The sequence below is a fragment of the Zea mays genome, chromosome 3 (genome assembly GCF_902167145.1).
Source record: "Zea mays cultivar B73 chromosome 3, Zm-B73-REFERENCE-NAM-5.0, whole genome shotgun sequence".
Classification (NCBI taxonomy): Eukaryota; Viridiplantae; Streptophyta; class Magnoliopsida; order Poales; family Poaceae; genus Zea; species Zea mays.
This window is the reverse complement of record NC_050098.1, coordinates 139002754-139027720: the sequence shown is the minus strand read 5'-3', so window position 1 is coordinate 139027720 and position 24967 is coordinate 139002754. Positions and strand designations below refer to the sequence as shown.

Below are 24967 nucleotides of genomic sequence, written 5' to 3'. Positions count from 1 at the left end.
AAGTTTTTCCTTTTCCATTGGAAGAATTAGTTTTGTATTAGTGTTTACTGAATCTGGATGATGATCATTAAGAACCTTACTAAAAATGTGAATTTTCCAATGTAGATAGTGAGCTGTCTGCATGGTTCACTGAACTATAAGAAGCTTGGAGCGAAATTGCCCAGGGGTGTTCTACTTGTTGCCCCCCCCCCTGCTAGCAAGGGTAGTTGAAAGAGAGGTTGGAATTCCATTTTTTTCTTGTTTGCAAAAATCTCAGTTATGTACATATATGATCAGGTTTATAGTTGATGATTTAGGTGGAAGCCACACTTTTGTAGCTTGTAAGAGTGCACTGGCTAATACAGAACCATATTTTTTTGGATGTTCGATTTTGCCAAGTTAGAAACTTTTGATGTTGATGCTTATGAAATCTTTGGTTTTGGGTTGTCTTCTCTAAGCTGTGTGGCCTGATGAATTTTTTATGCTGATAGAAACTCCATTCTGAATATGAGAAAAATTCCATGTTCAGTTTGCAAACTGATTCTAAATCACAAGAGCCACAGAGTTTTTGTTTTCTGTTTCTACAACTGATCCCCATGGGGCACCTGATCCAAATGACCATAGGGCACCTGATCCCCGCTGGGCATCTGCTGCACAGGGAACAAGCATCATAGGAATTGGCCCCACTGTTGGTGGCTGACTGGTGTGCCTGTTGCCTGGCTGCCAAACATGTCCTTATTATTGGGTCATGTTACTAGATGACTGGTTGGTTTCATGCAAATTTTCGACTTTTGAGACATATGAGATGCTTTAGCTTGTTTTGTAAGACGGCGATGGAGTTTTAAAGGCTTTGGCTATATCTCCATGCCTTCATGGTACAATAGAATATAGGCAATTGTGTCAAGTTATTTGAACATAGATGGATTGCAGGTTGATAGACGGCTTTGAGCATCCTAGGTCTCATTCTTCTTTCGCAACTTTTTCTTATTGCAATAGCTATGTGTAAATACCTTGTTACACAGACCAGACATTTATTTAAATAAAACAAAGGAATAGCTACAACCTCAATATGCTATCGTGCACAATCTAGTAAACACATTAGCAAGAAGAATATAGTAAAGAGTGTAAAGTACCAGAGCTATCGTATAAGAAGAATCTAGTAAACACATTAGCAAGAACAACAATAGTTACCCCATATTTGAATTACACGGAGTGGATCAAGCTTATAATTCAATGGTTATTGGTTACTTCATATATTGTCTCTTCACTGCACTCTTTTCCATACATGAAGCAATAACCACCTATATAAGTTTATGTTCAGGCATTAGATAATAGGTAGTAAAATAAGCAATGGAAAATAGAGTACTTAAGGTAAAAACTGCAGCCTAGGAAATTCCTCACGAGTCCACTCTAAAGCATAGGTAAATCACAGCCAGATAATATTACCTTCCAAGATATTTGTTTATCCTTCAGAAAGACAAACGAAGCTTAGATACCATTCTAAAGCATAGGTAAATCACAGGCCTTTTTTTAGTTTTAAATCTCTCTACATACATGGCATAGAACAACGGATAATTGAAAACTCAGCATTCTATTGGTAAAGCAATTGTGTATGCGGGTCAGAGAGGTGCATAAATACCATGAAAAGTATGAGGAGAAGAGTGGACAGTCTTGGCAGCAGCTATGTGCACCTTGGGAACTGTGGAGATCTTTCTCCATTCAGGGTTGTCCTTCACTCTAATCTGGGTCACCAGCTCTGGACAGCAGCCTATGACATGGAGCCATTGTAGGGAGGAGGGCATGTCTGGAAGTGATGTAAGTTTCCCAGCTCCTGACAACAAGAAGAAGTTGAGCGCTCTCAGGGCTCGCATACTTGGTGGCAGAGACTCCAATGAACTGGCACATAACACCTTTAGTGACTGCAGTTCTTTGTGGTTCTGTAGAAGCCATTGCTCTGGCAAGCTCACCATCTGTGTCCCGCCTCCAATTACCAATCCTTTGGTGTGGCAAAGTCTACTGAGAGGTTCAATGTTCAATACACATGGGAGATCAACTTCAAGATAGTCGATCTGCAAGGAATTAACAGGCAACACCATATTCTCTTCTTCTATAACATCATCATCATAATTAGCAGGACCAGACGCAGCACCACCCAGTACAGGTGGAGCTGCAAGCTTACTGCAGGAGCTAATCTTCAGTGTAACAAGGGAACAAAGGGAACTGAGTCCACCAAATGACGAAAGATTCTCACACCCAATTACCTCCAAGAACTTCAGCGACTTGAGACTCTTGAACACATCAGCTGACGGAAGGGATAGAAGGCCGGGGCAATTTTCTAGTACCAGCTCTGAAAGGTTAACGAGACCATGTAGTGACTTAATAAGAAAATGCACTAGATCACCACACTGCTTGATTATAAGATTCTTTAGTGATGGTGACAGGTTCTTGCCTTCAGTTTCGCTTGATGCCCTCAGCTTAGGGCAATTTATGATGCTGAGCTCTCTAAGGTTTCTCATTTCATCGAACAGGGGAGCAGATTCCAGTTCTTTACAGTCACTAATGTGTAGGACATGGATTGTTCTGATGTAGTGTATTTGCAACAGAGGGCTTCCTTTAGGTAAGGTCAGACTTTCACATTCTTCAACACTGACAAACTGCATTTTAGATGGCCTGCTTTCGATACTCTCACCATGTATATTGCCTATACTTGGGAATTCGGTCAACCCAACCCTACATATTTCCAAATGAACCAAGCAGGGTGGTAGGATAGGGATCTGCTTCAGTTCTTTGCAATGTCTTATAATCAATGTGTCAAGATGTGGAGGAAGGTATGAACCAATACAGCTAATGTTGGAAAGTTGAGATGGTTGACCAATCTGTTGTAGGCTAGGAAGGCACTCCAACAAAAGTTTCTTAAGACATTCTAATTCTCCGAGTGAAGGCAGCTGTTCCCAATACATGCATCTTGCTAACTCAAGTGACACCAGGTTCTTCACATGGAGATTTTCAATCCAAATAGGAGGCCTTGCACCACAATAACCAGAAATATTCAGGTTTCGAATGTGGGCATGTGGCTCAAGATGATCAAGAATCAAATCATCTTTCCCATTTTTCGCATCAGCACGTGCTGACCACATGAGAGATAGAGAGTTGAGATATGGTTTTTCTTTTAACTTGGCATTATCAGCTTCTTCAAGACTTTCAACATTCTCAATGCTGAAAACATCTAGTTCGCGAAGAGCACCCAGGTTCTTGATATCACTTATTTTGTTACCTTCACCTCCCTGTACCCGATAGTTGTGCAGCTCCTGAAGTGAAGTGAGTCTACCAATTGGAAACTCACCAATTCTACGCGACCCATAATTTACATATCGCAGATGATCAATGTTCCCCAAACACATCACTTGCCTTAGTTCCTCCCCACAATCATTCAAACAATCAACTAGCTGTAAGTGATGAAGTTTAACAAGCCCACGCATTCCCTCAAGTGATATCCTATGCAGATAGACATAACGAAGATGCTTTAAATCAGCAAGTTTAGGAAGATGGAATGTGTTCTCCAGATTTGATCGCAGTAGACGCAAGGATTTTGATTTTTGTATAACATTCTCAACCATGACTGCCATATCGTTGTCAATCAAACCTGGACCATCAATAATAGCAGTGCGCAGATTCTTAAAACGTGTGATTTTCTTGACCTCTTCAGCAGAAAACTTGTCAACACAAGCAATACGCAAGTGTCGAATATTTTCACTCTCATTTTCCAACATGACGGGATCAATTAATGTTGAGCATTCGCCAGCAGAAACATATTGTGCCAGTTCATGCATCAGGTCATGCATGACGTAATATTCTTCTCTTCTCTGACTATACTGAAGTACCTTGAATTTCATTTCAAAGAATGACTTCCTAGTTAACTCAGCCAAGATCTGATACCCAATATTCTCAATCCTTCTTGGTTTGTTTCCATGTTGTGATATCAATCCTGAACCCATCCACATCAACACTAAATCTTTCTTTTTAAATTCATAGTTCTGCGGAAATATGCTGCAATATCGAAAGCAAATCTGGACCTGTGCCGGTAGGCAATAATAGCTTAATCTCAAAGTTTCCATTACATAATCTTCACTTCCATTAAAATGTACAAGGCCTTCTTGTAAGAAATCGGTCCAGCTGTCAGGATCCATATTGCACTGCAAATAACCGCTGACAACCTTTGTTACCAAGGGACATCCTCCAAGTTGTTTTACAAGATGTTCACCTATGGGTTTTAAATTTTCAAAATCTTGTGGATTCCTACCAGAATATACATGATGATTGAATAATTTAAGATTTTCATCTTCTTGCAGCCCTTCTAATTCCAGGTATTCTCTTTCAACCCCCATGGCATTTGCAGCCATATCTGCTACTGACTGCATTCTGGTTGTTACTAAAATTTTGCTCCCACTCTTTGCTTTCCTTAGTGGAGCGAATACATTTTCCCATTCCTTTTTATTCTCATCTTCCCAGACATCATCCAAAATAAGGAAAAACTTTACAGACCTGAGTTCTTGTTTGAGCATCTGCTGAAGCGTCTCTAAATGATCTGCACAAGGTTTTACCCCTGTGACGGATTCCAGCAGTTTACTTGTCACGGAAGTTGCACTAAATCTAGTAGAAACATGGACCCATATAACCTTGAAATCATTGACAACTTCAGCCTCTTCACATACATATTGAGCTAATGTAGTCTTCCCCATTCCACCATGGCCAACTAACGAGAGAATAGGAACATGGTGAGTACTCCTCACAATTTCAGATGCTTCCACTGGCGCCTCAATCAGCCATTGCACAATCTTTTGTTTCTCCTCTTCTCGTCCAACAAAGTAAGGTTCAGTTAATGTTGAACCAGTGTCATGATCCTTGATCACAAAATTCACCTGCCTTTTACTACCTGAACCAATGTCTTTGAGATGTTGTGTGACTGTGAGGATAGCCACAATTTCGGTGGCTGCCTTTTCTAATCCCTCCAAGACTTTCCTCAGCCTCTTGAGTGTGCCACGGTGAGTAAATTCTTTCACAGTCTTACCCATGACACCAGCATGTTTAACGGACTTGACAAACTTATGCTTCAGTTTAGCAGAAGAGGAGCCCCAGTCACTGACCTTATGATCCTTTGCCTTCTCTCTAAGCTCATCGTAGTGAAGCTCATCTATAACATCCTCTGCCTCCTCAACTGCATCCCTGAACTGCCACAGCCAAAGATCAAGGGCAGAGCTTTGTTCCTTGATGTATTCAGGGTCAACGATATCAAATACAACCTGGACCTTCTTCACTGACTGCAGCACCCTACCCTTGACATCTTCCAAGCCATCAGCCTTCCAGTAGTCAGTCAGGCAGGTGAAAGCTTTGTTGATCCAAAAGGAGATGGTTGCATTTGCCACCGAGCTCCCGGCCAACTTCCCAGCGAACATGATTGTGGCGGCGGCGGCCATGACTTTGTGCTTTTGTGAGGGAAGATATCTGAGGAGAGATCAAAGCATATGAGAGTTTTGCATGTCCAGAAGAAGCACTGCAGATGTGAGACTCAACCCCATTGTTTGATGAAGAAATTGTTAAACACCAGAATGACAGAGATAATCTTCACCTATTTGACGGGTGGCTTCAAGGATTTACCTGCTCACTGAAACTCAGATGCGCAAACTTCGAAACAAGGTAGATCTGGCAGGGTGCACAGTCTGGATACTTGGAGCAATGGCACATGTTCTATCTGCTACGTTCTTAAGTTGTCATGATGGTGACTGAACTAAATACAACACTTTCGTGGAAACTTCAAGGTTGATTTCCCCGAAAGAGAAGTCAATGGTAAGCATCAAAGTATGCCAATAGTTAGATCAGATGTAGACAGCACAGCCACCTTTGCATTTTACAATAGCTACTTGCAGTACTCCGTTGCTGAATGGACTGATTCTGACCGCAGATTTGTATGTATTATAGCTGAAACTTTGACTTGTCTCAGAGGGGAGATTTCCCTATGATAAATAGAAAGTCCACTTGAAGTTTGACTTTGCAAACTCCTTGTATGACAAATGGTGCTCAGAGTTTTAAGGACACAATGTCGTTATTTGGAATTTTAATAATTTATAAGAATTCAAAATACTACGTTCATACTAACCCCTACTATAGTCTAGACTCTAGAGCCCTAGAGGGCTAGGTGTTCATTCTTCTAACTTCTGTAATAAGAGAACTTGCTAAAGAGAGATGGCCAGTGCTTGCAGCAATGTAATTTCTGATCTATTGCAAGACTTTCAACAATTTGTCATTTAAAAAAAATACAGTACTGCTTCCGAGTTATGAATGTACACGAAACGCACCCAAATTACTCTTGCTGCTGGAGATTTCCTCGGGAACTTTTTAGCTATTTGGTAAGAAAACTGCATCACAATTTTCACCGCTGCTGATGGCATTTGTATCAAGATGAGGTGGGGGCAAGAATAAACGGAGACGTACGTATCGTTTCCCACTTTCCACTGTTACAATGCACTGTGCGACGCGCCTCCGTTGCCTCCTCCTAGCGGGGCTCGTCTGCTGGCGGCGATGGATCCAGCAGGCGGCCGTCGCTCGCCGTAGAACTCGAACAGTGGCCCATGGGAGCCTCAGCCTCGGAGGAGTCGACCAGTCGTGGCCTCGTGGGAGTTCTGGAGCCAATGACCGTCGGACCCACCAGTGCCGGCTTAAGCACAACACTTCAATCAATTTATCCTCTGATTTCTCATCCACCTCTCAGGCTCCTTTCTAAGTTAGAACGCATTAATTTCGCAGGAAGAATGTTATAGGAATTTCACATGAATTAGTTTATAAATATAGAGAAAATATAGAATTCAAGAAATTTTCCTTTACTTCAAAGGAGTCCTCGCTCTCTCATACTCCCACTAGCCAAACACATAAATATTCAATTAAATGTTAACGCACAATAATTATATAAAAACAAATCTAACAAACTTTTTGCCAACAATCAATACAAAACTAAACTCGTAATCTAGAACGCCTCATCTCTCTCTCTCTCTCAGCTATTCAACCACACATCACCAGCGGCGCTTGTCTATAGAGAAGGTAAAAGTGGTGCCACGACTGTCACGTTTACCTTCTAGATGTCCTTTATGACAGTGCAGAAGAATTTGGGTGAGCGAGACAGGGACGGGAAAATAGATGTGAAGTTTTGGGTTAATATAAGCGCTCGTGGTTGATTACGTATACAAGAGATCAGGTTGGTTGCACATGTTTTTTATAAAGGAATAATTTATTAATAACTTTAAGCATATTGCATCGAGGAGATACAAGCCCTTAAAATTTATTGTGGTCTCTGCTTAAGAAGCATATAGCTTTAAAACTAATAAAATTGATAAAATTATGTACAAATAGAAATTTGAACCGTGGTTGTTGACTCTAAACCTACATTCACACATACCTAGCCAACAAAATGTGCATGTCTTTGTTTTATATTCTATACTTATAAATGAAAATTGTAGCAACGTATGGGCACTTTGCTAGTCTAGAATTATGGCACTATAATTTAGATTTACACATAATTAGTTGCAAAGATAGACTTGATTTGGTTTATATAAAGATAGAAAGGTGTAACAACTAAATCAAGTCTTTCATGTTTTTATATTTGTAAATCGGGGCAATAGTTTATTCTATAAATAATAGACAATGGCTTAAGCACAACACTTCAATCAATTTATCCTCTGATTTATCTCATCCACCTCTTCTATAATAAGTCTCTACACCCACCATCAATCCTCTCACTAGCCAAGTTATTTCTGAGAAGCTAAACAAAAGCAATCCTGCTCTCAAAATGCAAGTGCATATAGTCATGCAAGAAGTTAGCTAAAGACTACCTCACCAATAGCGCAGCAACCTTGGTGCCCGTCGCCAAGGTCAAAGGAGACAATGGCAAGAAGATAGATGTCCCTAACTCAGCATTCTAGGTGTGGTCTACAACAGACTAGGTTCTCAAGTTTCTGCTTTCATCTAGACCAAAATGTCATCTCCCAGGTCACGGTGTGTTAGATTATCACAGAAACCTAGAAGGTTGTAGAAGGAAACTACACCACGACAAAAAAGGGTGTGCTCCATCAATTCAAAGATTGTCCTCACTACTACGTACTAAGAATGTAATCTCTCTATCACCGAATACATCGGCAAGAAGCACTCCTTGGGAAATGAGCTGCCATCTGCTGACAAGTCGATCGACAACAATGAATTAATCTCCTATGTCTTCACTAGCTTTGACTATAGAACAACTCAATCATCACCACCCTCATCGCAAAGGATGAGCTCACCATCGGTGAGGTGTATTTATAACTGCTCGGCTTTGAGCAATACATGAAATTGATATCCCTATCTCTACTATATTTAAGAGGAAAAATCTTCATGCATAGCATCCTCTCTGCCCGTGCAGGGTTCCACCACCAAAAAATAGACACACGATAAAAATTATGTTCCATATGACAAATATGTAAGGGTGGTTACCATATTCTATGATGTAAACTCTAATTGGTACACATACACGAGTGCTATAGATCACATCTCAGGCGAACTTGATAAACTAACAGTGTAGAACAAATAAAAGAGGCATGATCAAATCCACACTGTTAATGGAGTAGGAATGAACATTAGTCACGTCGATCATTCTGTTGTTAGTAAACCTAGTCGTGGTCTCAAACTTGAGAGAACCTAGAGGGGGTGAATAGGTGATCCTGTAAAATTCAACACTAATAGCCATAAAACTTAGTTATTAAAGTTAGAATGGCTAAGTAGCTTGAAACGAGCTCTTGTGAACACAGACAATCAAAGAGAAAGCACAAAAGAGACACGCGATTTTTAACCCGTGGTTCGGCCAAGTAATACTTGCCTACTTCTACGTTGTGGCATCCCAATGGATGAGGGTTGCACTCAACCCCTTTCAAGTGATCCGATGATCAACTTGAATACCACGGTTTTTTCTTTCTTTTTCTTTCTCCCGTTTGCGAGGAATCTCCACAACTTGGAGCCTCTCGCCCTTACAATGATGATCACAAAAGAAGCATAGAAGTAAGGGAGGGAGAGCAACACACACAAAACTCAAATCACAGCACAATCACGCACACAAGTCACAACTTGAGCTCAAAACACAACCCACTGAGTTCTCAACTCAAATGAAGCTCAAGTCACTATCTCAAAGAATCAAATGCGCGAAGTTGGAGTCTTAGAATGTTTCTTGTAAGCTTGGGTGTACTCCTCCATGCGCCTAGGGGTCCCTTTTATAGCTCCAAGGCAGCTAGGAGCCATTGGAGGCCAACAAGGAAGGTTATCCTTGCCTTCTATCGGGTGGCGCACCGGATAGTCCGGTGCGCCACCGGACAGTCACTGTAGACGGTCCGGTGCCGATCTTCTTCCTATTCTAGTGCAGACGACCGTTGCAGATTCGTGGCAGTTGGCGTGTCCGATGCACACCGGACAGTCCGATGCCCCCTGTCGACCGTTGGCGTGGGCCACGCGTCGCCTGCGGATTGTGCGGCCGACCGTTGCGCTGGCGACCGTTGGCTCACCGGACAGTCCGGTGCACCACCGGACAGTCCGGTGAATTATAGTCGTACGCCGCCAAACATTTCCCGAGAGCGGCCTGTTCACCGGAGTTCAGCCTAGCGCACCGGACACTGTCCGGTGCACCACCAGACAGTCCGGTGTGCCAGACCGAGCTGGACTTCGGTTGTACCAAGCCAAGTCTTTTGCATTTCTTTTCTTCTCTTCTTTTCTCTGTTTCTAGCACTTAGACAATATATGTTAGTACTCAAAACAATGTACTAAGTCTAGAAACATACCTTGTTACATGATTTGCACTTCTTGCTTGTTTGGCACATAATCAACTCACTTAATATGTGTTGGACACTTAATCACCAAAATATGATAGAAATGGCCCAAGGGCACATTTCCCTTTCAATCTCCCCCTTTTTGGTGATTTATGCCAACACATCAAAAAGCAACCAAAAGAAGTGCAACATCAATGCAATTGAGAACAAAATTGTTTTTACACAAGTTTTGACATATTTGGATCAATCTTTACCACCACTTGGTTTGTTTTTGCAAATCAAATTCATTTTCCTATTTCTAATTCAAACTCACTTGTTTGGGCATCAAGAGAGATAATCCAAGAGTGAAAATGATCAAGAGCCAAAAACTCCCCCTTTTTCCCATAATCAAAATTCTCCCCCATAAGAGACCAAATTTTGCAATTAGAGTATTTTGGCAAATCAAAAGTTTTAACTCTATTGTTTTCAAAATTCACAAGTGGTAGCTAATCCATTTGCTTGCTTTGGCCTTAATTTCTCCCCCTTTGGCATTAAGCACCAAAACGGGATTATTCTTGGCCCTTTAACCCTATTGCCTCACCAAAAATGTCAATTAAGAGCAAAAAGGCAATAAGAGCATAGATATAAACTTGGAAGTAAATACACTAATACTGGAGTGCAGTGGAAGTCTTTGCAACGTCCAAGTCTATTTTCCCTTTCAATGCACCTTTGAGACTACATCAAGAATACTCAAACACAAAGGTTAGTCTCAAAGGGTCAAGTTATACCACATCTCCCCCTAAATATGTGCATCATTCACACATGGACTTGTGAGGTCCGGGGATCCCTTGTACAACTTGAGCACCATAAATAAGCAAAGAATCACATAAATGCATGAAGTAACATGATCAAAGGCATAGAACACATGTATGCTTTAGATTAATCCAAGTTACGTGAATCTAAGACATTTAGCTCACTACGCAACCTGCAAAACCTTTTCTCATCTAAAGGCTTGGTGAAGATATCGGCTAGCTGGTTCTTGGTGTTAATATGGTACACCTCGATATCTCCCTTTTGATGGTGGTCTCTCAGGAAGTGATGCCAGATGTCTATGTGCTTAGTGCGGCTGTGTTCAACAGGATAATCCGCCATGCGGATTGCACTCTCATTGTCACATAGGAGTGGGACTTTGCTCAGATTGTAGCCAAAGTCCCTGAGGGTTTGCCTCATCCAAAGTAGTTGCGCGTATACTGTCCTGCGGCAACATACTTGGCCTTAGCGGTGGATAGGGCAACAGATGTTTGTTTCTTTGAACTCTAAGACACCAGGGACCTTCCTAGGAATTGGCACGTCCCTGATGTACTCTTCCTATCAACCTTGCACCCGGCATAATCGGAGCCTGAATATCCAATTAAGTCAAAGGTAGACCTCTTTGGATACCAGATCCCGAAGCAAGGCGTAGCAACTAAATATCTAAGAATTCGCTTAACGGCCACAAGGTGACATTCCTTGGGGTTGGATTGAAATCTAGCACACATGCATACACTAAGCATAATGTCCGGTCTACTAGCACATAAATAAAGCAAGGAACCTATCATAGACCGGTATGCCTTTTGATCAACGAACTTACCTCTTTTGTTGAGGTCGACATGTCCGTCGGTTCCTATCGGTGTCTTCGCGGGTTTGGCGTCATTCATCTCAAACCTCTTGAGAAGATCTTGAGTGTACTTCGTTTGGGAGAGGAAAGTGTCATCCTTGAGTTGCTTCACTTGGAACCCAAGGAAGTAGGTCAACTCGCCCATCATAGACATCTCAAACTTTTGAGTCATCACCCTGCTAAACTCCTCACAAGACTTTTGATTAGTAGAACCAAATATTATGTCATCGACATAAATTTGGCACACAAAAAGGTCACCGTCACAAGTCTTAGTGAAAAGAGTGGGATCGGCTTTCCCAACCTTGAAAGCATTTGCAATTAAGAAATCTCTAAGGCATTCATACCATGCTCTTGGGGCTTGCTTAAGTCCATAGAGCGCCTTAGAGAGCTTAAAAACGTGGTCGGGATACCTGTCATCCTCAAAGCCAGGGGGTTGTTCCACGTATACCTCCTCCTTGATTGGCCCGTTGAGGAAAGCGCTCTTCACGTCCATTTGAAACAACCTGAAGGAATGGTGAGCGGCATAGGCTAATAGAATGCGAATAGACTCTAGCCTAGCCACAGGAGCAAAAGTTTCCTCGAAATCCAAACCTGCGACTTGGGCATAACCTTTTGCCACAAGTCGAGCCTTGTTTCTTGTCACCACACCGTGCTCGTCTTGCTTATTGTGGAACATCCACTTGGTTCCCACAACGTTTTGCTTTGGACGTGGCACCAGGCTCCAAACTTCATTCCTCTTGAAGTTGTTGAGCTCTTCCTGCATGGCCAACACCTAGTCCGGATCCTGCAAGGCCTCTTCTACCCTAAAAGGCTCAATAGAGGAGACAAACGAGTAATGCTCACAAAAATTAGCTAGACGTGAGCGAGTTGTTACTCCCTTGCTTATGTCACCTAGTATCTGATCGACGGGGTGATGTTGTTGGATCGTCGCTCAGACTTGAGTTGGAGGGGCCAGTGGTGCTTCTTCCTGCATAACTTGTTCTTCTTGCTTATGAGGATAATGACGCTTGCTGTTCTATGCAGTTGTTGTATTCTGGGTACTCCATAGATAGAAAAGACAGATTATTTGATAGTGGTAAGTGTGGCATAACAATAATATGATTATTATTTACCAAGTTTTTCACTTATATTACCTTGCTGCAACATTGATTTATTTTGGGCACAAAAATAATTTTGCTTTCCTCAGATGGACAAATCTTGGATCAATGCAACACTATTTAGCAAGCCACACCTAGAAGGAGTTAGTGAGTTCATGAAGCTTGTAACAGAGCGATTTAATGTGAATGAAGAGATACTTTGTCCATGCCGCAAGTGTTTGAATCGGCTTAGTGGACACAGAGGACAGGTGGAGGACCACTTATATCTTCATGGGATGGCTAGTACATACACTAGGTGGATGTATCATGGAGAAGCCATGGATGACATAATTAATGAAAATGGTGACCACGAGGATGAACATGTGAGTTTCAATGATGATGTTGGTATGAATCAAGATGAAGAAGATCCTGATGATAGGATTAATGGTATGGTAGAGGAGTTATACACAGCCGAAGATTAAGATAAAAGGAAATCTATGTTTGGAGATATACTAGAGGAGATGAAACAAGAACTTTATCCTGGTGCAACTTATACAAGATTTTCTTTTGTGGTGAAGTTGCTTCATATTAAGTCGTTTTATCGTATCAGCAATGTTGGCTTCACTGCAATATTGAAGTTGTTGAAATCAGGATTTCCTAATTGTTCCCTTCCTTCATCTTTTGGAGAAGCAAAGAAACTTATTCGTGCACTAGGACTTGGGTATGTTTCAATCCATGTATGCGTGAATAACTGTGTTTTGTTTCGGAACTATGCAAAGCACGATCAATGTCCAATTTCGGTGAATCAAGATGGAAAGATATAAATAAACGGATCCCTCAGAAGGTATTGCGCCATTTTCCATTGATCCCTAGGCTAAAGAGAATGTTTTCTTCCAAAGAAATAGCAAAACAGGCACAATGGCATAAGTTCAAGAGGAAACATGTGGAGAATGAGCTCAGTCATCCAGCTGATGGAGAGGCATGGAAAGATTTTGATAGTGAAAGTCGCCTAGAGGGGCTGAATAGGGCGAAACTGAAATTTACAAAGTTAATCACAACTACAAGCCGGGTTAGCGTTAGAAATATAAACGGGTCCGAGAGAGGGCGTAAAAAACAAATCGCAAGCGAATAAAGAAGTGAGACACAAGGATTTGTTTTATCGAGGTTCGGTTCTCTCAAACCTACTCCCTGTTGAGGTGGTCACAAAGACCGGGTCTCTTTCAACCCTTTCCCTCTCTCAAACGGTCCCTCGGACCGAGTGAGCTTCTCTTCTCAATCACACGGGACACAAAGTCCCCGCATGGATCACCACACAATTGGTGTCTCTTGCCTTGATTACAATTGAGATTGATCACAAGAAGAATGAGAAAGAAGAAGCAATCGAAGCGCAAGAGCTCAAATGAACACAACAATCACTCTCTCTAATCACTAAAGCTTTGAGTGGAATTGTGAGAGGATTTGATCTCTTTGGTGTGTCTAGAATTGAATGCTAGAGCTCTTGTAAGTAGTTGGAAGGTGGAAAACTTGGATGACTTGAATGTGGGGGTGGTTGGGGTATTTATAGCCCCAACCACCAAACTTGACCGTTGGTGGAGGCTTCTGTCGCATGGCGCATCGGACAGTCCGGTGCGCCACCGGACACTGTCCGGTGCGCCAGCCACGTCACCTGGCCGAAGGGTTCCGACCGTTGGAGCTCTGTCTTGTGGGCCCGCCTGGCTGTCCGGTGGTGCACCGGACAGGCCCTGTAGGCTGTCCGGTGTGCCACCCGCGCGTGCTCTACTCCTCTGCGCGCGCTGACGCACATTTAATGCGTTGCAGACGACCGTTGCGCTCAAAGTAGTTGTTGCCCCGCTGTCACACCGGACAGTCTGATGTGCACCGGACACTGTCCGGTGACTCACCGGACAGTCCGGTGAATTATAGCGAAGCGGATTCCCGAAGCTGGCGAGTTCAGAGTCGCTCTCCCTTGGGGCACCGAACACTGTCCGGTGGTGCACCGGACAGTACGGTGAATTATAGCGGAGCTCCTCTGAAAATTCCCGAAGGTGAAGAGTTGGGCGTCGAGTTCCCTGGTGCACCGGACACTGTCCGGTGGCACACCGGACAGTCCGGTGCGCCCGACCAGGGCAGCCTTCGGTTGTCCCTTGCTCTCTTTGTTTGAACCCATTCATGGTCTTTTTATTGACTTATTGTGAACCTTTGGCACATGTAGAACTTGTAGACTAGAGCAAACTAGTTAGTCCAATTATTTGTGTTGGGCAATTCAACCACCAAAATCAATTAGGAAGTAGGTGCAAGTCTAATTCCCTTTCAATCTCCCCCTTTTTGGTGATTGATGCCAACACAAACCAAAGCAAATATAGAAGTGCATAATTGAACTAGTTTGCAAAATGTAAGTGCAAAGGTTACTAAGAATTGAACCAATAAATATTTTCATAAGATATGCATGGATTGTTTCTTTATATTCTCAATATTTTGGACCACGCTAGCACCACATGTTTTGTTTTTGCAAATTCTTTTTGTAAATCCTTTTCAAAGTCCTTTTGCAAATAGTCAAAGGTAAATGAATAAGATTTTGCGAAACATTTTCAAGATTTGAAATTTTCTCCCCTTGTTTCAAATGCTTTTCCTTTGACTAAACAAAACTTCCCCCTTAATAAAATCTTCCTCTTAGAGTTCAAGAGGGTTTTAAGATATCAATTTTGAAAAATACTACTCTCTCCCCCTTTTGAACACAATGAGATACCAATTTGAAAATCATAAGTTTTAAAATTTGGTGGTGGTGCGGTCCTTTTGCTTTGGGCTTAATACTCTCCTCCTTTGGCATGAATCGCCAAAAACGGATGTTTGAGTGAAATATAAGCCCTTTTCTAACTACTTTCTCTCCTTTGGCAAATAAAACATATGAGTGAAGATTATACCAAAGATGGAGAATTGCTCGGAGCGACGGTGAAGGATGAGTTATGGAGTGGAAGCCTTTGTATTCGCCGAAGACTCCAATTCCCTTTCAATACACCTATGACTTGGTTTGAAATTCACTTGAAAACACATTAGTCATAGCATATATAAAAGAGACATGATCAAAGGTATATATATGAGCTTTGTGTGCAAGACATCAAAAGAAATTCCTAGAATCAAAAATATTTAGCTCATGCCTAAGTTTGGTAAAGGTTTGTTCATCCAGTGGCTTGGTAAAGATATCGGCTAATTGATCTTTAGTGTTAATATATGCAATCTCGATATCCCCCTTTTGTTGGTGATCCCTTAGAAAATGATACCGAATGGCTATGTGTTTAGTGCGGCTATGCTCAACGGGATTATCCGCCATGCGGATTGCACTCTCATTATCACATAGAAGAGGAACTTTGGTTAATTTGTAACCATAGTCCCTAAGGGTTTGCCTCATCCAAAGCAATTGCGCGCAACAATGACCTGCGGCAATGTACTCGGCTTCGGCGGTAGAAAGAGCGACAGAATTTTGCTTCTTTGAAGCCCAAGACACCAAGGACCTTCCTAAGAACTGGCAAGTCCCCGATGTGCTCTTCCTATTAATCTTACACCCCGCCCAATCGGCATACGAATAACCAATTAAATCAAAAGTGGATCCCCGAGGGTACCAAAGCCCAAACTTAGGAGTATAAGCCAAATATCTCAAGATTCGTTTTACGGCCGTAAGGTGAGCTTCCTTAGGGTCGGCTTGGAATCTTGCTCACATGCATACGGAAAGCATAATGTCCGGTCGAGATGCACATAAATAGAGTAATGAACCTATCATCGACCGGTATACCTTTTGATCTACGGATTTACCTTCCGTGTCGAGGTCGAGATGCCCATTAGTTCCCATGGGTGTATTGATGGGCTTGGCATCCTTCATCCCAAACTTGTTTAGAATGTCTTGAGTATACTTCGTTTGGCTAATGAAGGTGCCCTCTTGGAGTTGCTTCACTTGAAATCCTAAGAAATACTTCAACTCCCCCATCATTGACATCTCGAATTTCTGTGTCATGATCCTACTAAATTCTTCACATGTAGATTCGTTAGTAGACCCAAATATAATATCATCAACATAAATTTGGCATACAAACAAATCATTGTCAAGAGTTTTAGTGAATAAAGTAGGATCGGCCTTTCCGACTTTGAAGCCATTAGCAATAAGGAAATCTCTTAGGCATTCATACCATGCTCTTGGGGCTTGCTTGAGCCCATAAAGCGCCTTAGAGAGCCTATAGACATGGTTAGGGTACTCACTGTCTTCAAAGCCGGGAGGTGCTCAACATAGACCTCTTCCTTGATTGGTCCATTGAGGAAGGCACTCTTCACGTCCATTTGGTAAAGCTTGAAGCCATGGTAAGTAGCATAGGCTAATAATATACGAATAGACTCAAGCCTAGCTACGAGTGCATAGGTTTCACCAAAATCCAAACCTTCAACTTGGGAGCATCCTTTGGCCACAAGTCGATCTTTGTTCCTTGTCACCACACCATGCTCATCTTGCTTGTTGCGGAAGACTCATTTGGTTCCTACAACATTTTGATTAGGACGTGGAACTAAATGCCATACCTCGTTCCTAGTGAAATTGTTGAGCTCCTCTTGCATTGCCATCACCCAATTCGAATCTTGGAGTGCTTCCTCTACCCTATGTGGCTCAATAGAGGAAACAAAAGAGTAATGCTCACAAAAATGTGCAACACGAGATCTAGTGGTTACCCCCTTATGAATGTCGCCGAGGATGGTGTCGACGGGGTGATCTCGTTGGATTGCTTGGTGGACTCTTGGGTGTGGCGGTCTTGCAACTTGCTCATCATCCTTGTCTTGATCATTTGCATCTCCCCCTTGATCATTGTCGTCTTCTTGAGGTGGCTCATCTTCTTGATCTTTCTCTTCATCATCTTGAGCCTCATTCTCATCTTGGGTTGGTGGAGATGCTTGCATGGAGGAGGATGGTTGATCTTGTGCTTGAATGGGCTCTTCGGATTCCTTAGGACACACATCCCCAATGGACATGTTCCTTAGCGCGATGCACGGAGCCTCTTCATTACCTATCTCATCAAGATCAACTTGCTCTACTTGAGAGCCGTTAGTTTCATCAAACACAACGTCACAAGAAACTTCAACTAGTCCTGAGGACTTGTTAAAGACTCTATATGCCCTTGTGTTTGAATCATATCCTAGTAAAAAGCCTTCTACTGTCTTAGGAGCAAATTTATATTTTCTACCTCTTTTAATAAGAATAAAGCATTTGCTACCAAAGACTCTAAAATATGAAATGTTGGGCTTTTACCGGTTATGAGTTCGTATGATGTCTTCTTGAGGATTCGGTGTAGATACAACCAGTTGATGGCGTAGCAGGCGGTGTTGACCGCCTCTGCCCAAAACCGATCAGACGTTTTGTACTCATCAAGCATGGTTCTTGCCATGTCCAATAGAGTTCTATTCTTCCTCTCCACTACACCATTTTGTTGTGGCGTGTAGGGAGAAGAGAACTCATGCTTGATGCCCTCCTCCTCAAGGAAGCCTTCAATTTGTGAATTCTTGAACTCCGTCCCGTTGTCGCTTCTATTTTTCTTGATCCTTAAGCCGAACTCATTTTGAGCCCGTCTCAAGAATCCCTTTAAAGTCTCTTGGGTTTGTGATTTTTCCTGCAAAAAGAATACCCAAGTGAAGCGAGAATAATCATCCACAATAACTAGACAGTACTTACTCCCGTCGATGCTTATGTAAGCAATCGGGTCAAATAGATCCATGTGTAGGAGCTCCAGTGGCCTGTCAGTCGTCATGATGTTCTTATGTGGATGATGAACACCAACTTGCTTCCCTGCTTGGCATGCGCTACAAATCCTGTCTTTCTCAAAATGAACATTTGTTAATCCTAAAATGTGCTCTCCCTTTAGAAGCTTATGAAGATTCTTCATTCCAACATGGGCTAGTCGACGGTGCCAGAGCCAACCCATGTTAGTCTTAGCAATTAAGCAAGTGTCGAGTTCAGCTCTATCAAAATCTACCAAGTATAGCTGACCCTCTAACACTCCCTTAAATGCTATTGAATCATCACTTCTTCTAAAGACAGTGATACCTACATTAGTAAATAGACAGTTGTAGCCCATTTGACATAGTTGGGAAACGAAAAGCAAATTATAATCTAAAGAATCTACAAGAAAAACATTGGAAATGGAATGATCAGGTGAAATAGCAATTTTACCCAAACCTTTGACCAAACCTTGATTTCCATCCCTGAATGTGATAGCTCGTTGGGGATCTTGATTTTTCTCATAGGAGGAGAACATTTTCTTCTCCCCTGTCATGTGGTTTGTGCACCCGCTATCGATGATCCAACTTGAGCCCCCGGATGCATAAACCTACAAAACAATTTTAGTTCTTGACTTTAGGTACCCAAATGGTTTTGGGTCCTTTAGCATTAGAAACAAGAACTTTGGGTACCCAAACACAAGTCTTTGATCCCTTATGTTTGCCCCCAACAAACTTGGCAACTACCTTGCCGGATTTGTTAGTCAAAACATAAGAAGCATCAAAAGTTTTAAATGAAATGCTATGATCATTTGATGCAGTAGGAGTTTTCTTCTTAGGCAACTTAGCACGGGTTGGTTGCCTAGAGCTAGATGTCTCACCCTTATACATGAAAGCATGATTAGGGCCAGAGTGAGACTTCCTAGAATGAATTCTCCTAATCTTGCTCTCGGGATAACCGGCAGGGTACAAAATGTAACCCTCGTTATCCTGAGGCATGGGAGCCTTGCCCTTAACAAAGTTAGACAATTTCTTAGGAGGGGTATTAAGTTTGACATTGTCTCCCTTTTTGAAGCCAATGCCATCCTTGATGACAGGGCGTCTCCCACTATAAAGCATACTACGAGCAAATTTAAATTTTTCATTTTCGAGTTCATGATCAGCAATTTTAGCATCTAATTTTGCTATATGATCATTTTGTTGTTTAATTAAAGCCATATGATCATGAATATCATCAATATCAACATCTCTACATCTAGTGCAAATAGAAACATGCTCAACGGTAGATGTAGAGGATTTGCAAGATTTTAATTCTACAACCTTAGCATGTAATATATCATTTTCACTTCTAAGGTTAGAAATAGTAATATTGCAAATATCAAAATCTTTAGCCTTAGCAATTAATTTTTCATTTTAATTTCTAAGGCTAGCAAGAGAATCATTCAATTTATCAATCTTAGCAAGCAAATTAGCATTATCATCTCTAAGATTAGAAATTGAATCATCACAAACATTAGAATCAACCTTAGCAATTAATCTAGCATTTTCATTTCTAAGGTTGGCAATCAAATCATGGCATGTGCTTAGCTCACTAGTTAATTTCTCACATTTTTCAACTTCCAGAGCATAAGCATTTTTAACCTTAACATGCTTTTTGTTTTCCTTGATTAGGAAGTCCTCTTGGGAGTCCAAGAGTTCATCCTTCTCATGGATGGCACTGATTAGTTCATTTAGTTTTTCTTTTTGTTGCATGTTGAGGTTAGCAAAAAGAGTACGCAAATTATCCTCCTCATCACTAGCATTATCATCACTAGAGGACTCATATTTAGTGGAGGATTTGGATTTAACCTTCTTCTTTTTGCCGTCCTTTGCCATGAGGCACTTGTGGCCGACGTTGGGGAAGAGAAGTCCCTTGGTGATGGCGATGTTGGCGGCGTCCTCGTCGGAGGAGGAGTCGGAGGAGCTCTCCTTGGAGTCCCACTCGCGGCACACATGGGCATCACCGCCCCTCTTCTTGTAGTGCCTCTTCTTCTCCTTTCTTCTCCCCTTCTTGTCGTCGCCCCTGTCACTATCACTAGATAATGGACATTTAGCAATGAAGTGACCGGGCTTACCACATTTGTAGCACACTTTCTTGGAGCGGGGCTTGTAATCTTTCCCCTCCTTTGCTTGAGGATTTGGTGGAAGCTTTTGATGATAAGCGCCATTTCCTCATTGTCGAGCTTGGAGGCGTCGATTGGTTGTCTACTTGATGTAGACTCCTCCTTCTTCTCTTCCGTCGCCTTGAATGCCACCGGTTGTGCTTCGGGTGTGGAGGAGGTGCCTTGCTCGATGATTTTCTTTGAGCCTTTAATCATTAGCTCAAAGCTCACAAATTTTCCTATAACCTCCTCGGGAGACATTAGCTTGTATCTAGGATCACCTCGAATTAATTGAACTTGCGTAGGGTTAAGAAAGACGAGGGATCTAAGAATAACCTTGACCATCTCATGGTCATCCCATTTTTCGCTCCCGAGGTTGCGCACTTGGTTCACCAAGGTCTTCAAGCGGTTGTACATAGCTTGTGGATCCTCCCCTTGGTGAAGCATGAAGCGACCGAGCTCCCCCTCGATCATCTTTCGCTTGGTGATCTTTGTCACCTCGTCTCCTTCGTGCGCGGTCTTGAGTATGTCCCAAATTTCCTTCGCACTCTTTAACCCTTGCACCTTATTATACTCCTCTTGACTTAGAGAGGCGAGGAGTATAGTGGTGGCTTGGGAGTTAAAGTGGTGAATTTGGGCCACTTCGTCCGAGTCGTAGTCTTCATCCCCTACGGATGGTACCTGTACACCAAACTCAACAACATTCCAAATGCTTGTGTGGAGTGAGGTTAGATGATGCCTCATTTTGTCACTCCACATATTATAATCTTCACCGTCAAAAACCGGTGGTTTGCCCAATGGAACGGAGAGTAAAGGAGTACGTTTTGAAATACGAGGATAGCGTAGGGGAATCTTACTATACTTCTTGCACTCATGGCGCTTAGAAGTTACGAACGGCACATCGGAGCCGGAGGTCGATGGTGATGAAGATTCGGTCTCGTAGTAGACCACTTTTCTCATCTTCTTGTGCTTGTCGTCTCTCAGATGCGACTTGTGGGAAGAGGATTTCTTCTCCTTCCCCTTCCCCTTGTTGCAGGACTCTTCCGATGAAGTCTTCCCGTGGCTTGTAGTGGGCTTGTCGCCGGTCTCCATCTCCCTCTTGGCGTGATCTCCCGACATCACTTCGAGCGGTTAGGCTCTAATGAAGCACCGGGCTCTGATACCAATTGAAAGTCGCCTAGAGGGGGGTGAATAGGGCGAAACTGAAATTTACAAAGTTAATCACAACTATAAGTCGGGTTAGCGTTAGAAATATAAACGAGTCCGAGAGAGGGCGTAAAAAACAAATCGCAAGCGAATAAAGAAGTGAGACACAAGGATTTGTTTTACCGAGGTTTGGTTCTCTCAAACCTACTCCCCGTTGAGGTGGTCACAAAGACCGGGTCTCTTTCAACCCTTTCCCTCTCTCAAACGGTCCCTCGGACCGAGTGAGCTTCTCTTCTCAATCACACGGGACACAAAGTCCCCGCAAGGATCACCACACAATTGGTGTCTCTTGCCTTGATTACAATTGAGATTGATCACAAGAAGAATGAGAAAGAAGAAGCAATCCAAGCGCAAGAGCTCAAATGAACACAACAATCACTCTCTCTAATCACTAAAGCTTTGAGTGGAATTGTGAGAGGATTTGATCTCTTTGGTGTGTCTAGAATTGAATGCTAGAGCTCTTGTAAGTAGTTGGAAGGTGGAAAACTTGGATGACTTGAATGTGGGGGTGGTTGGGGTATTTATATCCCCAACCACCAAACTTGACCGTTGGTGGAGGCTTTTGTCGCATGGCGCACCAGACAGCCCGGTGCACCACCGGACACTGTCCGGTGTGCCAGCCACGTCACCAGGCCGAAGGGTTCCGACCGTTGGAGCTCTGTCTTGTGGGCCCGCCTGGCTGTCCGGTGGTGCACCGGACAGGCCCTGTAGGCTGTCCAGTGTGCCACCCGCGCGTGCTCTGCTCCTCTGCGCGCGCTGGCGCGCATTTAATGTGCTGCAGACGACCGTTGCGCTCGAAGTAGCCGTTGCCCCGCTGTCACACCGGACAGTCCGGTGAATTATAGCAGAGCAGATTCCCGAAGCTGGCGAGTTCAGAGTTGCTCTCCCTTGGGGCACCGGACACTGTCCGGTGGTGCACCGGACAGTCCGGTAAATTATAGCGGAGCTCCTCTGAAAGTTCCCGAAGGTGAAGAGTTGGGCGTCGAGTTCCCTGGTGCACCGGACACTGTCCGGTGGCACACCGGACAGTCCGGTGCGCCCGACCAGGGCAGCCTTCGGTTGTCCCTTGCTCTCTTTGTTTGAACCCATTCATGGTCTTTTATTGATTTATTGTGAACCTTTGGCACCTGTAGAACTTGTAGACTAGAGCAAACTAGTTAGTCCAATTATTTGTGTTGGGCAATTCAACCACCAAAATCAATTAGGAAGTAGGTGCAAGCCTAATTCCCTTTCACATAGAAAATATGGTCGGTTTGCAGAAGATGGTTTCAATCCTTTTGGCAAAATGAGCTCATCATACAACATGTGGCCAATATTTCTTATACCATACAACTTTCCTCCATGGGAATGTATGGAACAATCCAACTTCATTATGGGCCTACTCATTCCTGGCCCAGAATGCCCAGGAAAGGATTTTGATGTCTTTATGGAACCACTCATTGAAGAGTTGTTGGAGCTTTGGAAAGGTGTCACTACTTGGGATGCATTGAGTGGAAACAATTTTGAACTACATGCTGCAGTTATATGGTGCATTCACGACTATCCAGCTTTGAGCACATTGTCAGGTCGGGTCACAAAAGGCTATTACACTTGTGTGCATTGTGACAAAAATCCTTGCTCCAAAAGAATAAGGAACAAGATATGCTATGTTTATCATCGACGTTTCCTTCCAAAAGATCATATTTGGAGGAGAAATAAAACTTTTGATGGTCATAGTGAACAACGTGAGAAACCAGAGGAATTTAGCATAGATGAGTTGATGCAACAATTGGAGAGGGTAAAAGATGTAAGACCAGGAAAACATACTAAAAACAAAAAGAGAAAGAGGGAAGTAGAAGGTCAATGTTGGAAGCGAAGATCATGTCTATGGGATTTGCCATATTGGTCAAGTTTGAAGTTGCGCCACAATCTTGATGTAATGCACATTGAAAAAAATATATGTGAGTACTTTCTTGGTACATTTCTTGGCATTGTTGGAAAGACAAAGGACACCATTAATGCTAGGCTTGATTTGGAGGACATGGGCATAAGGAGACATTTATACTTAAAGCATAATGGGGACTCATACAATTTTCCTCATGCACCATACACAATGAATAAAATGCAGAAGGTTGATTTTTGTGACTTTTTGAGAAGTGTGAAATTCCCCGATGGCTATGTTTCTAACTTAGCAACATGTTTTAGTATTGATGGATGCAACCTCCAAGCATTGAAAACTCATGATTGTCATATCCTTCTTCAAAGAATTTTACCTGCTGTAATTAGAGGAATCATGAGTAAGGACATATATGAAGCACTTGCTGAATTAGGTATTTTCTTTCAGCACTTATGTGCTAAGACATTGAAGTTGGATGTTTTACAAAGAATGAAAGTTGAAATCCCAACATTTTGTGCAAGCTTGAGAAAATATTTCCTCCTTCTTTCTTTGATGTGATGCTACACTTGGCTATTCATTTACCTGATGAGGCAATCCTAAGAGGACCAGTGCAATATGGGTGGATGTATCCAGTGGAAAGAAGGTTGTATACATTGAAACGTTTTGTAAGAAATATGGCTAGACCTGAAGGGTCCATTGCAGAAGCATATGTTGCTAATGAGTGCTTGACAGCTTGCTCGAGGTACTTCGATGATGTTGACACACGACACAATCGGGAGGGTAGGAACAAAGAGCGTGTTGATTTGAGCAGAGGCAAATTTTATGTTGTTCAGCATGGAGTTGAACTTCTTGGAGCACCAAGAATTACATACCTCCAAGATGATTATGATAAGATGGTTTGGTATGTCCTAAACAATTGTTCAGAGGTCGAGCCATATATAAAGTACGCATTTCCTTATACGTTTGTCATTTATATATGAATTTTTATTATCGCCTCTAATATATACCATATCAGGATGTATAAGGAAGAGTTAGAGAATGAAGGGATTGTTAATGTGGAAAAAACCATTCAGAAGCACTTTTCCTCCTGGTTTAAGAAGCATGTGAGTTTCAAGTTCATATCCTCAGCATCAATAATTGACTTGTTTTCACCATGGATTTTTATGTCTTCAGATTGCAAGTTTGTGTTTTGTCGAGGGAGAAGACATTGATGATGACCTATATGCATTGGCATGCGAACCGGATTTGCGAGTTCGAATTTTTTCTGCATGTCTTGTTGATGGTGTCCGGTACCACATCATTGACCGTGAGAGAAATAGAAGAACCCAAAACAGTGGAGTCATGGTTGAGGGCACCCATAATAATGAATGCATTGATTTTTATGGCTGCTTAAAAGAAATTATCGAGTTGTAGTATAACTCAGATTTGATGGAGCATCGGACAGTTATTCTTTTCTGGTGTGATTGGTTCGACAC

At 42.5% G+C, this 24967-nt stretch overlaps 2 protein-coding genes across 3 annotated transcripts; one reads left to right on the top strand and one right to left on the bottom strand.

The window, feature by feature from the left end:
- Positions 1 to 978: 978 nt before the first annotated feature.
- On the bottom strand, positions 979 to 6683 carry LOC103652212 (putative disease resistance RPP13-like protein 1). Of its 2 annotated transcripts, none has more exons than XM_020550317.1 (3): positions 5635 to 6683; positions 1619 to 5481; positions 979 to 1280 (listed from the first exon to the last, which is right to left on the bottom strand). In XM_020550317.1, the coding sequence occupies exons 2-3, from the start codon at positions 5451 to 5453 to the stop codon at positions 1210 to 1212; spliced, it is 3906 nt and encodes a 1301-aa protein (XP_020405906.1). In that variant the 5' UTR covers positions 5454 to 5481; positions 5635 to 6683; the 3' UTR covers positions 979 to 1209. The 2 variants fall into 2 exon arrangements, with proteins under 2 accessions (XP_020405906.1, XP_020405907.1); XM_020550318.1 differs by having other exon boundaries at positions 1671 to 5481.
- Positions 6684 to 24021: 17338 nt separating this feature from the next.
- Positions 24022 to 24905, top strand: LOC103650616 (uncharacterized). The gene is made up of 3 exons (XM_008676184.3): positions 24022 to 24435; positions 24508 to 24595; positions 24666 to 24905. Exons 1-3 carry the CDS (start codon positions 24050 to 24052, stop codon positions 24903 to 24905), a joined length of 714 nt encoding a protein of 237 aa, XP_008674406.2. The 5' UTR covers positions 24022 to 24049.
- Positions 24906 to 24967: the final 62 nt, after the last annotated feature.